The 18,024-nt window shown below is 41.7% G+C and overlaps 1 protein-coding gene across 1 annotated transcript in view; it reads right to left on the reverse strand.

Annotated features, from left to right (window-relative positions):
* Window positions 1–18,024, reverse strand: part of LRRC49 (leucine rich repeat containing 49) — a 146,087-nt gene that overhangs the window by 119,020 nt on the left and 9,043 nt on the right. Inside the window, exons 5-6 of the mRNA XM_024557498.4 lie at window positions 14,335–14,538; window positions 6,931–6,997 (exon numbers count right to left, since the gene is read on the reverse strand). Of these exons, the coding sequence (XP_024413266.2) occupies window positions 6,931–6,997; window positions 14,335–14,538 (271 nt within the window). The remainder of the gene's footprint in view (window positions 1–6,930; window positions 6,998–14,334; window positions 14,539–18,024) is intronic.

An 18,024-nucleotide genomic window follows, 5' to 3' on the forward strand; every position in this document is an offset into this window, starting at 1 on the left:
ATTAATTCAAAATAAATCAAAGAACCAAATATAAGCTCTGAAACAATAAAATACATAGAAGAAAACATACAGAGTAAACTGAGGGACCACGGTCCTAGAAAACATTTTATGAATTTGACCCCACAGACAAGGGAAGTAGGGGAGAAAATGAATGAATGGGACTAGATCAAACTAAAAGCTTCTGCACAGCAATAGAAACTGCCAACAAACCAAAAGGGCAACCAAACCAATGGGAGAAGATATTTCCAAACAGTGGCTCTGACAAGGGGTTAATATCCAAAATATATTAAAAATCTCAACACCAAGCAAACAACCCAATTAAAAAATGGGTAGAGAACATGAACAGACACCTCTCCCAAGAAGATCTACAACCAGCCAACAGATGTAGGCAAAGATGCTCAACGTCACTAGCTAGTAGGGATATGAAAGTCAAAACTACAATGAAATACCACCTCACACCTGTTAGAATGGCTGTTATCAACAAGATAGGTAACAACAACTGTTGCAGGTGTTGTAGAGAAAAAGGAACCCTCCTTCACTGCTGGTGGGAATGTAAACTGGTACAGCTACTATGGAAAACAGCATGGAGGTTCCTCAAAAAATTAAGAATAGAGTTACCATATGACCCAGCAATTCTTCTTCTGGGTATCTACCCCCCAAACTGAAAACATTTATTTGCAAAGACACATGTACTCCCGTGTTCACTGCAGCATTATTCACAGTGGCCAAGACATGGGAACAACCCAAGTGTCCTCTGATAGATGATCGGATAAAGACAACGTGGTACATGTGTACTATGAGGTACTACTCGGCCATGAGAAAAGATGAAATACTGCCATTTGCAACCACATGAATGGACCTTAAGAATATTGTGTTAAGGAAAATTAGTCAGGAACAGCTAAGAACCATATGATTTCACTCATATGTGGGAAATAAAACTGAAACTGCAGCACAGACAACAGTAGGGAGGTTACCAGAGAGAAGGGAGGTGGGGGGTTGCTCCTAAAGGGCAAAGGGGCCAAATACAGGGCGGCAGAAGATGACGTGACTTTGGGTGGTGGACACACAATGAAATATACAGATCATACATCACAGAAATGTAGATGTGAAACCTACATAATCTTATTATCCAATCTCATCCCAATAAATTTAATTAAAAAAAATAAAGCTGGCGTAAGTTAAAAAAATAAAAATCTATTTCTAATTTCTTGTGTTGTAGATAATATGAAGTCATTTAACTTGAGGAAATTAACTACAGGAACACAGTAAACATTTGAAGTCAATTTTATCAAACAGTAAGTCCACCATTTGGAGCATCTCTAAGCACCTACACTGTGCCTGGTCCCGAAGGTGACAAGACGTATATGTACTACCTGCCGAACAGAAACTCACCATGAGCCCACGGTGTTAGCTCCCAATGTTGTGACCCAGGAAGGCAAGGAAAAGAAGTGATTCCAAGTTCCCCTGCTAATCTCATTGGTACTGAACCACCCTGAGGGCAGTCAAGAGTCTGGAAGGGTTCAACCAAGTAGGGTCCCCAGTGGAGGCTGAGGGCGGACATTCTCTATCAGTGGAAGTGCTTAGGAGAGGAAGCAATGTTTGGTCAGGATGAGATCAGCGGACACTAACTGTTTAGATTAGAACGAGAGGGTCCGAATCACAGAGTACGCACGTGCACACAAGCACTGAAGTGCAGCAGAGGCGTTCGAGCTGCACAGAAAGGTGAGAGTGAATGAAAACTGTACCCGTGAGGCGGTGAGAGCGCAGCACCATCTGACGCCACACTATGGTAGCACCTATCACCAGCACAGCACAACGGGTTGAGGCGCTGCATGATGCAGAAGCAAGCAGGGGACCCTGTGGGGACTTCATCAATCTTTCAATGTAACGCAGTTCAAAAACAGTGAGTCCTGTACAGAACGCTTTTCTTCAGTACATCAGAAAACAAATGTCACAATCACCGGAGAGTAATTTTCTCATCTGTACTGCCATCGCAGTATCATTTTAAATTGTTATTTAGTACTTCAAAGCAGATGTTAGCTGAAAAACTTTCCCAATTTGTAATCCAATTTCTATGTTGTTATTTCTCTTACAGTCAAGAAATATAATCTAGATTCCATACAGGCTTAAAAGGAGAAACCCATATGTTTATGTTAAATTCAATAATTAAAGGTAACATTCGATCATGCTTTAAAATTTCTCTAAGGTTGTTGATCTAGCTAGTGTAAAATGAAAACAGACAAAATTATAAAAGAAGAAACACAGTTATCACAGTATTTGCAGATGACAGAACCAAATAATAAAACTTAGACAAAAATATTTCAAAAATAAATGCGTAACAGAATTAGGAATGAATAAAATCAGGAAAAAACAAAACAGACACTAGAAAATCAGTAAATGTCAGCATGAGCTTGAGATACGACCCTAAGATACCAAGACAAAATAGAGCCAGGGAGAATAAGAGGTAAGAGGAGGATATGGAAGACAGACGACACAGATGTGACAAACATGACTGAAAAGCAGGATTTAAATATATAAAACTATTCTGAGCTCGAGAGGGAGATGAATATATGGAATGAAGGGGTGTAGTTGTGGTGGGCCTGCAGAGGGCGCCCTCCCCTTTCTGCTAGTAACCCTAGGGTGCTGCTTCCCTAGCCTGGTAGCAGTTACCGTCATGCGCACGGTCACAAGCGTAGAGTAAATGCCAGAAACTGCAGGCAAAGGGTGTCATGGGGGACAGCACAGTTCTTCATTAGTTAATAAACTTCACAGCAAGAGGGGATAGGAATGTAAGAACACCCGATTATGGGTCACGCTGATCACAGAGGGGGTCCCCAGATAGACTATAGAGATTCTTTTTTTTTTAAGTATATTTTGTTGATGATGCTATTACAATTGTCCCATTCCTTTTTTCCCCCATTATCCCCCTCAGCCTGCTACCCCCATTCCCTCCAGCATTCCCCACTCCTAGTTCATGTCCGTAAGTTCTTTGGCTTCTCCATTTCCTATACTATTCTTACCCTCCCCCTGTCTATTTTGTACCTACCAATTATGCTTCTTAATCCCTGTACCCCCCGTTTCTTTCCTTTTCCCCTCCCCACTGATAACCCTCCATGTGATCTCCATTTCTGTGATTCTGTTACTGTTCTAGTTATTTGCTTAGTTTGTTTTTGTTTTAGGTTCAGTTGTTGATAGTTGTGAGTTTTGTTGTCATTTTACCGTCCATAGTTTTGATCTTCTTTTTCTTAGATAAGTCCCTTTAACGTTTCATATAATGAGGGCTTGGTGATGATGAACTCCTTTAACCTGACCTTTTCTGGGAAGCACTTCATCTGCCCTTCCAAAAGCTCAACACTCCAGTCTTCGTTTTTGAATAAGAGTAACCCAGACCACTCTGTCTGGATAAAAACAACCTTCCTATTCAGCAATACCAAAAGGGTACACGCTTTCAGGCAAGCAACCACAGAAAGCGCAAGCTCTCCCTGAAGGAAAAGATGTCACTGAAAGAAGAGATTCTTCCTAAAGCACATGTGTCCGTGTTAACGAAAGCTTCTCCCAAGAGGACAAATTCTAGCAGACCAGACAAAATCGAGGTCAGAAATTGAGTTAAACTCTCAATTCCTTTGCATTCTTCACTTCTCCCATATAATCATTGCTAAATCTTGATGTTTCTTCCTTTTAAATATTTACCAGTCTGCCCCCTTATCCTGTCTCCATTGCTACTACATTAGATCAAGCCAGTATCACTTCTCACCAAGATGACTGGGCTAGACTGTTAACTGCTCCACTCCAGTTTCAGCTCCCTCCACCTTGTTCCGTTCCCAGTCTATTTCTTGAAGGTATCATCATTCCTTAGAACATTTTCACATCCATCAACCAAATGCATTTGCACAAGTACACCAGTACCATTTTTATTTCCAACAGAATTATTTTCAAAAGACAAAAATTACACATGTAATTTCCTTTTAGTTTTTTTAACTGCTGGATGCTGTTTTCATAGAGCTGGACATCGTTTCGTCTTGAATGGTTTGTCTTCTGACTTCTTATAAACCTAAGGTCACCACGACTGTTTTTTGCTTCAAAATACTCCAAATTTTTGTTTATTGGATTTAGATATTTTGAAACAAAACACAGATTTTCATTTAAAGCTCCCTTCTTATTATAGATCCTTGAGAAATAATTTGTGTGGTTTGGATGTTTAATCTTAACACACAGACTATCCCAAACATATGCTGAAATTATAAGAAACATAACACAGGTCATCTAACAAGGAACAGAGAATTTTTCATCCACGTAGTGGTTGGTAAATAATTCCTAGACATAATGTACAGATGAAATGATATGTTACTCATTTATCAGGTGTTCTTATAGATCCTGGGCAATGCCCATGAATTTAAAACCACATATTTATTTCTCATATACACATTTTAAAATAAACTTAACAAAACTTGCTACCATAAAACGTTTCACTTGCAGCCATGGATAGTTTTTAAAATAGTGGGCTACAACAGTGGTCCCCAACTCTCCTGGCACCAGAGACTGGTTTCATGGAAGACAATTTGTCCATACACGGAGGTGTAGGGAGGACAGCTTTATAGTCTGCCACCAGATGTAGCTTAATTCTCACTGGCCACTCACTGACGGAGTTTTGATATGAGTCTGCAAGCCATTGATTTATTATGGCCTTTGTGCCGTCAGACCTCTCTGCTAATGATCATCTGTGTTTGCAGCCGCTCCCCAGCGCTGGCATCACCACCCAGCTCCACCTCAGACCATCAGGCATTAGATTCCCATAAGGAGCCTGCCGCCCAGCTCCCTCACATGCACAGTTCACAGCAGAGTTCATGCTCCTATGAGAATCTAATGCCGCCTGATCTGACAGGAGGCGGGCATGGGGAGCGGCTGTAAATACGAAGGAAGCTTCCTTTACCTGCGCACCGTTCACCTCCTGCTGTGCAGCCCAGACTGAACTGGTGTGTAGGCCCGTGGCCCGGGTGATGCGGACCCCTGGGCACAAGACAAAAGAGCTCTGGCCTCTACCTACCTCTCTTAGCTTATCTTTCAAAGTTCCTCAACACCTGCTACATTCTCTAACAGTAAAAAAAAAAAAAAAAAAAATACAATTTTGCTTTTAGTTTCAGTTCTTTTGCATATTATTTTCTTCTACTTACAAAACTTTTCAATTCCTCTGCCCCTTCCCCACCATCTAATGGGGTCACGTCCCCTCTACCAGAGGGACACTAACCAGCCTGTGGAGTAGGCTACCAGCACCAAGAGGCAAGGGGCACACATGGATAGACACCTCGGTGGGGCTGCACAAGACTGGAACCTGGCAGACGGGACGAATCTACATCTATCACGGTTTTTTAAATCACATTAGCTCTTCACCCAAATGACGGGGACTAAGAGCTGTCAGAAAGCCTGCAGAGATCATACTGAGGTTCGCGCCCACTTGCCTGCAAATGGCAGATGTCATTCATCACCGGGCAGGTTCTCCTGGATCATCCCAGAACGTATGCTCGCCGCCTCAGGGGAGGCTTTACCTTCTGCTCAGGTACCTATTCCTAAGTAAATCCTCACATTTCAAAGATTAAAATTTAAATGGAAGAGCAAAGGCTTAACACAAGGCCAAGATGCTCTGAGAGATGAGAAGAAGGGGGGACAAAGCAAAGCGGATGGAGACATTAGACAGACAGACACGGGGCAGACAACTGCCTGGCTGAGCCGAAGAGTCATGCGCCCGGATTACACAGTCTTCAGGAGACTGTAAATTAGAACCACGGGAGACACTAAAAATTCAACGGACAGAAATCAAGAAGCCTGACAATTCCAAATGCTGAAAAGGATGCGAGGTAACAGATCCTTACGTAGTACTGGTGGGAGTGTAGACTGGCACAACTGCTTGGAAATCAATTTGGCATTATCTTTTAAAGTTAGACATTTAAATAACCTAACCCATCAACTTCACTTCTAGAGCTATACTGTAGAGTACATACGGCATGTGGAAGAAGCATGTACAAGAACATTCTTAAAAGTACTGTTCCCAACAGGAAACAAAACAGAAAATAAAAGGAAACCACCCAAATGTCTATTACTAATAAACTGGATAAACAAGTTTTTGTTTGACCACATCATGGAACATACAACAGTGACAATGAATAAACTACAGCTACTCAATCAAAAAGATGAATTCCAGCCCTGGCTGGTGTGGCTCAGTGGATTGAGTGCTGGCCTGCAAAACAAAGGGTCGCTGGTTCGATTCCCAGTCAGGGCACATGCCTGGGTTGCAGGCCAGGTCCCCAGTGGGGGGCGTACAAGAGGTAACCACACATTGATGTTTCTCTCCCTCTTCTTCTCCCTCCCATCCCCTCCATCTAAAAATAAATAAATAAATAAATAAAATCTTTAAAAAAATAAGATGAATTCCAATAATATAGTATTGTATCTGAAAAGCAAAAACTAGATGACAACACTGATACTTTTTTTTTAATTAAAAGACAATGCTACTAAATGATATATTATTTAGGCATATGTATATGTAATAAAACCAACTAAAAATAACTCAGAAAGGAATGATAAATGTGAAATCCAAAATAGTGGTTATGTCAAAATAAAGGAGGAACACCTAAGTAGAAGAAAACCAGTGGTCATGTTCTAGTTCTTGGGTGCGGATTGGATAATGTGTATTTTAAAAGTAAGGTAATAAAAACCAAAATAAGGAACAAAATTATAACTATAAGAATTTTGAATGCTTTATGTACCATTTACTGTGAGAAATCACCAAATTTTATATAAATAGGCTTAATAGTTTAGTTAAACAGTAAAGTAACTCTTAAAAAATTCAACATAAGTAAAACTATTAAAACTTTTACAATGTCAAATTTTCTGGACTTATTCAAAGAAGAAAGAAATAAAAGGTCTTTATAATACCTGATTTCCATGAAGGTCCAAGACATCTAAATTTTTTAGATTCTCCAGATTTGAGATTTTCTTGATTCTGAAAATCAGAATGAGAATAGAAATGTGGTTGGATCGTAAGCATGGTAAATCGAAATGTTAAGGCATAACTCATTTTAATTTATTCTCTATAAATTAAGTATAGACATAGAAATAGCTACATACGTCTATATAAGTATATAAATTACGTATGACTATATTAAATAAAAACATATTTCCATTAATTTAATTAAATTGTTAAATAATCAGTCCTACTAGAGGACATGTCCCCTCACTTAAAAGTCCTATCTTCAGAAGAGAGCAATTCTTCTTCTAAGAATCGTAGGCAAGGCACTTATTCAAAGCACTTCCCTTCACCTCAGAGTATGATCAAATTTCTCACCTCAGTCGTCAAGGTCCTAACCCATCTGGCTGCTGACTTCCTCCAGCCTCACCTCCTCCCTGGCTTAGGCTCACCTGTTTGCTCTGCTCCAGCCTCAGGGGCTTTCTTGCCATCTCTAGCCTCACAAACTCATTTCTGCTTGGGGTGCTTACCCTTGCTATTGCTTCTTCCATGTTTGTTCCCCCAGGATTTCACATGGTTCACACCTTCACATAATCCATGTCTCACCTCAAATATATCTCAGAATGGCCTTTCCAGACGACCCTACCAAAATAGCTCCCCCTTCCCGTCCGCACCACTCTTTCCTTTGCCTGCTTTAATTGGCTTCAGTGTGCTCATCCTTGCCTAAATGTGCATTACTCAGGTGTTTCCTTTTTTACACTCTCCTCCTAGCCAAAATGTGAGTTTCGAGAGGTCATGAACTTCGATATGCTCTCTCCTCTGTCTCCAGGGTCACGACGGTACCCGGTACCTAGGAGGCACACAGAAAGTATTTGCTGAATGGAGGAATGAGGGTAGAACTAAATGGATGAGTGTTGTGTACAGAGGTATTTGTACTCTGTACCACAGAGACAAAATGAACACCACCTAAATGCTTTCTACTGGCCTCACTCAGTTTCTGAGTATTTATCTGGAAGTTTTGATTTACCATCTTTCGAAAAGCTGAAATGTTGCTATAAATTAAAAAGCACAGAATTTTACCTCTAAAATACCCCAACCTGTGTATCAGAATCACCTGGGCACTTGATAAACTATAGCTTGCTGAGCCCCCCCACCTGCAGAGTTGCCAGGCTAGGGTCCGAAAGTTTGCATTTCTAGTAAGTTCTTGGGCCGTGCTGATGCTGCTGGGCCAGGGATCGCATTTGGAGAAGTAATGTCCTAAAATACAGGCCTTCTTCTTATCAAATCCCAGCTCCCTCATGTGAGCTTTGTGAGGGTGAACTCACCTACCTAACTGGAAATACTAGAGCCCATTCCAGAGGAAACAATCAGAGATGCTGACAAAGATTAATGGACAAGAATATTCGTCACAGCATTACCACAGAAAAAAGTATACAATGTAAATGTCTAACAAAAAGGAGAATATTAAATTACTACATATATGCTCATACGGATTATGAAGCTCTTAAAAATTATATTTTCAGGAATATTTAATGACATGGGAAAACATAAGTAATAAAATATAAATATGCAAGTGAAAAACACAGTATGATATAAAGACAACTTTATGAAACTATGCTATGTGAGGGGAGGAAAAAGGGCACCACTCGGTGTTGCCAACCGTATCGTGCAAAGAAGGCAAAGGGATGACTGCATGTCCTTTCAATGTCACTTCAGAGCTCTGTCAACAAGCCTACCTAAAGCTCCTACCCTTCGCAACAGTGTGGATGGAACTGGAGAGCATTGTGCTAAATGAAATAAGCCAGGCGGTGAAAGACAAATACCATATGATCTCACCTTTAAGTGGAACCTAATCAACAAAACAAACAAGCAAGCAAAATAGAACCAGAGACATGGAAATAAAGAACAAACTGACAGTGACCAGAGGGGAGATGGGCTAATGGGGGAAGGGTTTTCAGGAAAAACTATAAAGGACACATGGACAAAACCAAGGGGAGGCGGAATTAGGAGAGGGAGGTGGGGATGGATGGGGGGGGGGCGGGAGGGTAAATATAGACAACTGTACTTGAACAACAATAATTTTTTTTTTTTAAAGCCTACGTAAGAATCATTTGACTGTTCACTCCGGACCAGAGCCCTAATTCTGTAAAGTTACATACCAACTCGTAGGAAGCTGATGATGCAATGTTTCTATCGCTTTGTAGGACATTACCCTGTTTTATAACTTAACAACCTTATTCCAGTATTCGTCATTTCCATTAGTTTCTCTTATCTTCCTCTGAACCACTTTGTCATTCTGCTGGTTTCCTCCTTCATGATTTGATTAAAAATTGGCCTGGAGTTAATATCTGTTTGAGAATCATACTTTTGACATTTTGGAAATTATACATAAGGCATGGAGATTGTCCCAGACCAAATTTCTCTGATTTGGAGGATTAATGTCATCTGCTCTGTATTAACCAGAAACCCTGAGCACATTTAAAGCATTTCTGTCACAGAAACCTACATGTACAACGTGTCTCCCATCTTCCCACAGAACTCTACCAAGGCCTCACATACTGTTAAGCTATCCGATTAAACACTCCCTATCTGCTGTGATTTCAAGCATTCTCTCAGCATTGACATCTGCTGGCTTTGGGACTCTTACTTCAGATTCTGAGTGCCCAGGTGAATAGGAAAAAAAAAATAGGCAAGTCAGTCAATTAAACTCAAAAACAACTAAACGTCTTGCTGTCTTGTTCTCATGAATTGTCTTTGCCATGGACTCTCCTCCCCACCCCCCACAGGACCTGAAATGACATTAAAACAGAATTCTGAAGAATTCCGAGGTGGATGAAGGTATCGGTTAACCTAGGACGCCACGGTCAGATTAGATACTGATGAAGAATTTACAGAATCGTAGTCAGTTCCCAAATAGTTGAAGATTTTTACATTTACACCAATGTGACCTGAAGGTTATTTTTTAACTTCTCCCATTAAACAAAACTGAAACTAGAAACAGACAAGGGTCACCCACCACTTCAGCTGCTACAGACTTCTAGGGGTGCGTGACAGCCTGTCTCTGCAGGCCACACACATTACTGAGGGCAGGGTCTGTATGAAGGCTAGGCTTTCCGGGCGTTAGAGACAGATCTGTAAGTGGGAACCTTCAAATAATCAAAAGGAAAGGCACATGGACTCCCAGGGTCTGGCAGGAAGTTTTGTGTATCGTCCTTGGTGATCGGAAAGAAGCGCAGGAAGTTCTGTTCATCAGCCTGCGATCACGAGAACACCGAAGGTCTCATACGGACAAACGGGGGATGCAAAAAGCAGAAGAGTGGGCCAGCAAGAACTTCAACAGCACAGTCACACAGAGGGGTGGTGACTTTGTCAGCAGCAATGTAAGCTTCACGAACAGCACCTGAGCAGGGTCTTGCTGGTCTATCAGCAGAGAGATTTGTTGGAGCTGCTTGAACTTAGAGGCTTCTGGTTGCCCTAGATTTTCGTATGTGGTTCCACTGCCTTGGACTAAAGCACTGTGCAGTGCTCCACGATGTGGAGGGAGGGAGAAAACTTTATGGACTTTTGAGCAACAAGGGGCAACAAGTCACCCAGGACGAACATGAGGATACAGAGCGGCAGATGCGTCTCTCTTCTCCAGCAGTCCTCGGCCAGGTTTGCCTAACGGTCACTGAAGAACTGCCTCGGGATAGGTTGGTACCTTTTTTCCGAATGTTTTTATTGTTGTTCTTGGATCTGCATCTTTAAGACTCAGAGGTCCTTGCTGTGACAAAGTCAGTTGGCTAAAGAGGATTAGGCATACGTTTTAGGGATCAGATTTTCACTGTACTGATACTTCCGAAATAATGCAATTTGGGAGAATGTGGAAAGTTGTCTTATGACTCATTTTCTTTTTTAATTCAAGAAAACTCACAGTTCTAGAACTTGAATAACTGCTATGTTCTTTATGGGGAACAAATAAAGTAAAATATGACCCAAAGCAAACAAACAAACAAAAGGGTGGACGAGTAGAAGGAAGAGGAAGAGGCTGCGTTAGACCACTTTCACTAGACAGCGGTCAGGTTACAGGAAAGGGCAGCAGGCCCCAGACAGGCGGAGGAGCAAAGAGACCTTTAAAAAGGTAAAAATGTCCAATACACTGGTGTCTTTGAAGCATGGGAAAGAGAGCAGATTGAGAAATGATTTAAAACATTAGGAACCAGGAGCAGCTCGAGATACTATGTTTAAAACTAAAAAAAGGGGATTTAAAATGTCACTGGAAAACGCCTTACTCAGGGACTACAAGGAGCACCTAAAGGCAATGGTACTAAAGAGTAAGTGGAAGCTAGAGAAGGAACTCAGTAAATCCAAGGTTGAGGACTGGTGAAGAAATCTCTCGGAGAGACAACAGAGCGCCTTTAGGAGGGAATGGCTTAAACATATGAAGAGTCAGTCCACTCCTCACTCCCCTCGGTGAACCGCTCTGGTGGCACACTCCTACTGTATACACTTTGTGCGTCTCTGACTGTGCAAAAACTGCCTTTCATCTCCATTTCTCCACCGTGAAATAGAAGAGCTGATCTCTGAGGTGGCTTCAAGCTCTACTAGTCTATAACCCTGTAATCCCCCCAAATTCCCTGATGGTACTATAATGCTTGGATTAACACTTGTCCCAATAGTAAGTGACAGACTACACCAATGGGAACGTCCAAGAAACCTCGGAGCACAGATCAGACTCTGGAACTCTGGGACAGATCTTGGAAAAACTGCCTTCTATTACCGTTGGGGAGTGAAAGTAAAGAGGTAATTCAAGATCCACGTTGTGGGGTAAAAAAGACGGGAGGAGGGGAACCAAGCTTGGGTATAATGCCGTACCTAAACTTTATCATTTGATAATATAAAAACCATTTTGAATTTTGCCAAACAGCTCTTCTTTCCAGGCATTGCAAAAGCTATCCAGTGCAGCAAATACAGAGAAAAGTCACGAGTGGACCTCAAGGAAGCCAGTCATGCATTATGTATCTGCACTACACAACACACCCTCACAAGACCTGGGGACGTCCACACAGGATGTGATCTTAAGTGGGTACTGAAACACAACCTGAACAAGAACCAATCAGTAATTCGACAACCACAGAACAGCAAGTGTCTACCCCCAGGTAAGCAATGAGAAGAACCACTAGTGAATACATATGCCTAATGTGAATACACATGCTGAGAGTATGGCCGAAGAAAACACGAAGGCCAAACCTACCATTTACTTCCACATAGGCCACGGCACCGAAGGCAATGCACACTCAACACATGTCACTTGCTTTCACTAACCGTCAGATTGGATAACACAAAACGAATGATGACTGAATCTTAATCCACTCAAAAAATCTTTCAAGAGGACTTCCAGCCCCGATGGAAGTGTAGGGAGACACACTGTGCCTCCTCGCACAACCAAGAAAAGGACAACAAATTTAAAAACAAAAACCAACCAGAACTGCCAGGAAATCAAACTGTTTGGAAGTCCAAAAATCAAGGAGTTAAAGAAGAAATACTCACCCAGACCAGTAGGAGGGGCAGAAATGGACAGCCAGGCAGAGTAAATTTGTGGCAAGGTGGCAGCTGGCAGGCCAGGTGGTCCCACATTCGCATGTGGATAAACTGGGAGGAACAACTGGGGAGCAAGACACACCCCGCAACCCAGGGCTCCAGAACAGGGGAAACAAAGCCTCAAACCTCTGACTGAAAACACCTGTGGGGGTTGAGGCAGCAGCAGGAGAAACTCCCAGCCTCACAGGAGAGTTTGTTGGAGAGACCCACAGGGTCCTATAACATACACAAACCCCCCGACCCAGGAATCAGCACCAGAAGGGCCCACTTTGCTTGTGGGTAGCCGGGGAAGTGACTGCAAGCTGGCAGAGAGCAGAGCAAGAGGCACTGTTCCCTCTCGGACCCCTCCCTGACATATAGCACAACAAGGAGAAGTGGGGTTGCCTCACATAGGCAAATACCTAAGGCCCCACCCCTTACTACTTAACAGGGACACTGAGACAAAAAAATATGGCCCAAATGAAAGAACAGATCAAATCTCCAGAAAAAATGCAACTAAGTTACAAAGGGACAGCTAACCTATCAGATGCATAGTTCAAAACACTGGTAATCAGGATGCTCACAGAATTGGTTGACTGTGGTCACAAAATAGAGGAAAAAGTGAAGACTATGAAAAGTGAAATAAAGGAAAACGTACAGAGAGCCAACAGTGATGGGAAGGAAACCAGGACTCAAATCAACGGTTTACACCAGAAGGAAGAAAGAAACATTCAACCAGAATATAATGAAGAAACAAGAATTCAAAAAAAATGAAGAGAAGCTTAGGAACCTCCATGACATCTTTAAATGTTCCAACATCAGAATCATAGGGGTACCAGAAGGAGAAGAGGAAGAACAAGAAATTGAAAACTTACTTGAAAACATAATGAAGGAGAATTTCCCCAATCTGGCAAAAGAAATAGACTTCCAGGAAGTCCAAGAAGCTCAGAAAGTCCCAAAGAAATGGGACCCAAGGAGGAACACACCAAGGCACATCATAATTACAGTACCCAAGATTAAAGATAAGGAGAGAACCTTAAAAGCAGCAAGAGAAAAGGAGACAGTTACCTACAAAGGAATTCCCATAAGGCTATCAGCTGATTTCTCCAAAGAAACCTTGCAGGCAAGAAGGGGCTGGAAAGAAGTATTTGAAGTCATGAAAGGCAAGGACCTACATCCAAGATGACTCTGTCCAGCATAGCTATCATTTAGAATGGAAGGGCAGATAAAGTGCGTCTCGGATAAGGTCAAGTTGAAAGAGTTTATCACCACCAAGCTCTTATTATATGAAATGTTAAAGGGACTTATCTAAGAAAAAGAAGATAAAAAATATGGACAGTAAAATGACAACAAACTCACAACTATCAACAAATGAACCTAAAAACCAAAACAAAACAAACTAAGCAAACAACTAGAACAGGAACAGAGTCACAGAAATGGAGATCACATGGGGGGTTATCAGCGGGGAAGGGGAGGAGGGAATGGGGGAAAAGGTATTTGGTAGGTAGAAAATAGACAGCGCGGGGGTTAGGACTAGTATAGGAAATGGAGAAGCCAAAGAACTTAAATGTATGACCCATGGACATGAACTAAGGGGGTCCGGGGTGGGGGGGGCTGTGCAGAGCAGAGGGACATAAAGGGAAAATGGGACAACTATAATAGCATAATCAATAAAATACATTTTAAAAAATCTTTCAAAACATTTACTCTATTAAGTTTTTAACTATTTTTTAATTCTGAGTTGCCATCTAAACACCACAGGACTCAACATTAGCCCGAAATGAAATAAACAAAAGCTGCTCTGCAAAGATTACCTGTTTTTTCCCAACAGGAGGACACGGAGGGATCTTAGAGTGGAAAGCCCACTAATTTCTTCAATCTGGTTATCATATAAGTCCAAGAATATTAACCTCCGTAGATTAGAAATGTTTTGGATTCGAGTTATAAAATTGTGTTGAAAATTCAACAAACGAAGGTGTTCTTCTCCATCGATAATAGGACATACAGTCAGCTTTTGCCTAAGAAATATTCAAAAAGTTAGTAAGATTCTGAGTTGGCAACCTGCCTCCTTTTACAAATATTATTAGTATCTCTGTGCTCCCATGTTATGAGGAGAAAAAGATAAATAAAACCACTTCTTGCCTCCATGAACTAAGCATCTTAGATCAAATCATAAATCATTCCTATAAAAGCCAATATTCTTTGACAACAGTAATTATTAAAATGAAGTCTAAGCTGTCATTTTAAAAACTCCAATATAAATTGTTTCACATAAAATTGACTTAATATCAGAAAACACTCAATGTAAATGCCTTATGCAATACAGGTTTACGATGATTCAAAAGAACCACATCACATCACCAGAGGAATGCCCTTGCCATCACTCGACTGATACAAAGACTGCCAGGTAACGGAGTCATCAGGGAGAAAAGAAAAATGTAAAAAAGGGTGTCTCATAGAACTGCAGACTCTTGGGCTGCCTGATGTCAGGAAGAGCGAGAAATTCAGTCATCTACAGTTCATTTTGATAAAACAATTTCATCCTTTACTGCACATTTCTGCAGACACATGAGATTTTAAGTATATGTTTACATGTTCAACACTAACTCTGGACTTTGCAGAATATTTAAAATGCTATTGGGTAGGATGAAACCTTACCGATACATGTCGTTAGCTACATTTAAAACAGTAAACCTCCATTATACAAAAAGTTATAATGTACTACATGTGAAGTTATTATGTGCAGCGCCCTTTAACAATCTGACAGCAGGGATGGAACTGGACAGCATTATGCTAAGTGAAATAAGCCAGATGGTGAAAGACAAATACCATATGATCTCACCTATAAGCAGAACCTAATCAACAGATCAAACAAGCAAGCAAAATATAACCAGAGACATAGAAATAAAGAACAATCTGACAGTAACAGAGGTTAGGTGGGAGGGGATGATGGGGGAAAGAAGGTGAAGAGTTGTCAAGGAACATGTATAAAGGACACATGGACAAAGCCAAAGGTGGGTAGGACTGAGGGTGGGAGGTGGGGGTGGGTGGGGCAGGGGGAAGTCGTGGTGGGAAAATGGAGACAACTGTACTTGAACAACAATAAAAAAATAAATAAATAAAAATAAAAAATAAAGAATTCTACTAAGGTAATTAAACGACCAGACGGAAGTGATTCTACTCTGAGATTTTCAACAGTCTTCAAGGAAAAGGTAGTTCTACTGATCAAAGTGTGAACAACTCTAATAGGAACATTAATTAGAAATATTTCCTTTCAGTAAAAATCGAGTTAATGGAAACTTTAAAGCAAGCAAATCAGAGTATTATAAGCTAAGTGAAACTCTATGAGTGACCAGAATCCTCCACATAAAAAGAAAAAGTTGATTAACACCAGTAATTACTGAATGGCAATGGTTGACAAAGACACGGTGTTTCCAAACACAGACCCTGAGGGGAAGGGTAAGAATAGTACAGGAAATGGAGAAGCCGAAGAACTTATATGTACAACCCATGGACATGAACTTAGGTGGGGGAATGCTGGTGGGAGGGAGGGTGCAGGGTAGAGGGGAATAAAGGGGAGAAAAAAATGGGACAATTGTAATAGCATAATCAAGAAAATATATTACAAATAATAAAAATACCAATCCTGAAGAAATTGGTTTAGAAGTGAAGAAAAGAAAAAAATATTAGGTGGTAGTTTAATTCTTTTAATGTGTTTAGTATTTAGAATTCATTTCATGCACTTAATTATACAACCTCATTTGGTACTTCTGTTTTATATATAAGGATTCTAGTTTAAAACTTATAACTTTGTGCACCACTTTAGCAGAAAACACATACTGTCTCATTTTTGCTGCTTCAGTCTCCCTCCGTTTCTCAGATAAATCTACTGATACCCCAGCTTCCAGTTCATCCTATTCCTGAGTCGGTGTCACTAAAATAGAAACACACACACACACACACACACACACACACACTCTGACCTGCCTCTTACATAAGCCTCTGCGACTTGAAATAATCACTTTCTCAGATTTCAAACCCAGTGACTAAGTCCCAATCCACGGCTCCCCTGCATGCCCCTTCTCCCTGCAAGTCCCTGTCACCCTGCAACACAGCAAACACACACACACTGGGTTGTTACCCGGTGGCCTCCAGGAGAGCCTGTGACGCCTACAAAATCCCCGAGTTGCTACACCTCCTACCCCATCACTGAGGTGTCTACTGGATTAGGCTTTTGCCTCTGATGTTCCACTCGGTGCTGCTCAGCTGCATGCCTGGTACTCCAGGACTACCCTAACTTCCAGGACGGTCAGGGCCTCGCTCTTCCACGCGTTTCTTCTCAGGGCTGGATTCTCCTCTCGATCCCTCGGTCTCTGGACTAAGGAACAGCACAGTAGTGCAGGTCTCCCTTTAAAAATCACTGCTGTTTCCCATGGCTCTCAAATACCGATCCCCAAGTACCGTGCTGCTAGCCCCGCTTTGCGGCTGCACATCCCGGTACTGACCGGGCCTGGTGCTAATTAGGCCTATGCCATTTCACAGCCAGCCTTTGAAGCTGAGTCAACTCCCTTGGGCCTGACTTTCCTCGGTAAGCAAGTCTCCACCTGATCAGTTTGCTTCTCTACCCTGGAGGCCCACGTGCGAAGACCAGCTTCACCACTGCCCCAGTCACCCCGAGCCACAACACAGGTGCCTAACTCATGTCACGACCTTAAAAATTCTGGCTCCTGTCTGTCTCGAGTAACCTCTGTGTCACCCCAGGGTTCTCTCATGGCCTTTTACAACTGAACCCCTTGCCCCGGCCCGCCCTTGGCAACCACCGGTCTGCTCTCTGTCACTACAGATTAACGCAACCACGCTATGAACATGTTGTGCTTGCCTTCTGTCACTCAGAATAATGTTTTAACTATTGATTACAGTTGCAGTGTCAGTAATTAGTTTGTTTTTATTGCTGAGTAGTATTTCAATATGTGGTTATCCTAAAGTTTGTTTATTCATTCATATGTTGATCAATATTTGGGTTTTTCCAGGTTTTTTTGCTATTAAAATAAAACTGCTATGAAAACAAAAAGAAACTAAAGGGCTGGGGTACAATTTTTGGCTGGATTTTTAAAGACTGACATTAAAAATTACCACGAAATCCATCAAAACATCAAAATGATCCTATGAAAGCTGCGTTAGATAGCATCAGAATCTCAAAAAGCAACCAGACTGCAAAGGCGTCAGGAGAGTAACTGCGCTCAAACGTTGCTCGGCTGCAAAACAACGTGCCACACCCCCCAGAGAGCTTTTCCCCAACTACAAATGCTCTGTGACACCCGGGGTGTGCGCGGCTGAGCTAAGGAGTCCGCGGAACAGTCTGGTTCAGACAGCACTGCTAAGGCAGGGCTGGGATCCTTCACCCACCCGCCGACTGCAGATGACTTCCTGCACTTACAGATAGGGACCAAGTCCAGAATATATTCATTCATTCAAAAAAAAACCTTATTGCGAGGGTCTTTCGT

This window comes from Desmodus rotundus, chromosome 7 (assembly GCF_022682495.2).
Source record: "Desmodus rotundus isolate HL8 chromosome 7, HLdesRot8A.1, whole genome shotgun sequence".
Taxonomy (NCBI): domain Eukaryota; kingdom Metazoa; phylum Chordata; class Mammalia; order Chiroptera; family Phyllostomidae; genus Desmodus; species Desmodus rotundus.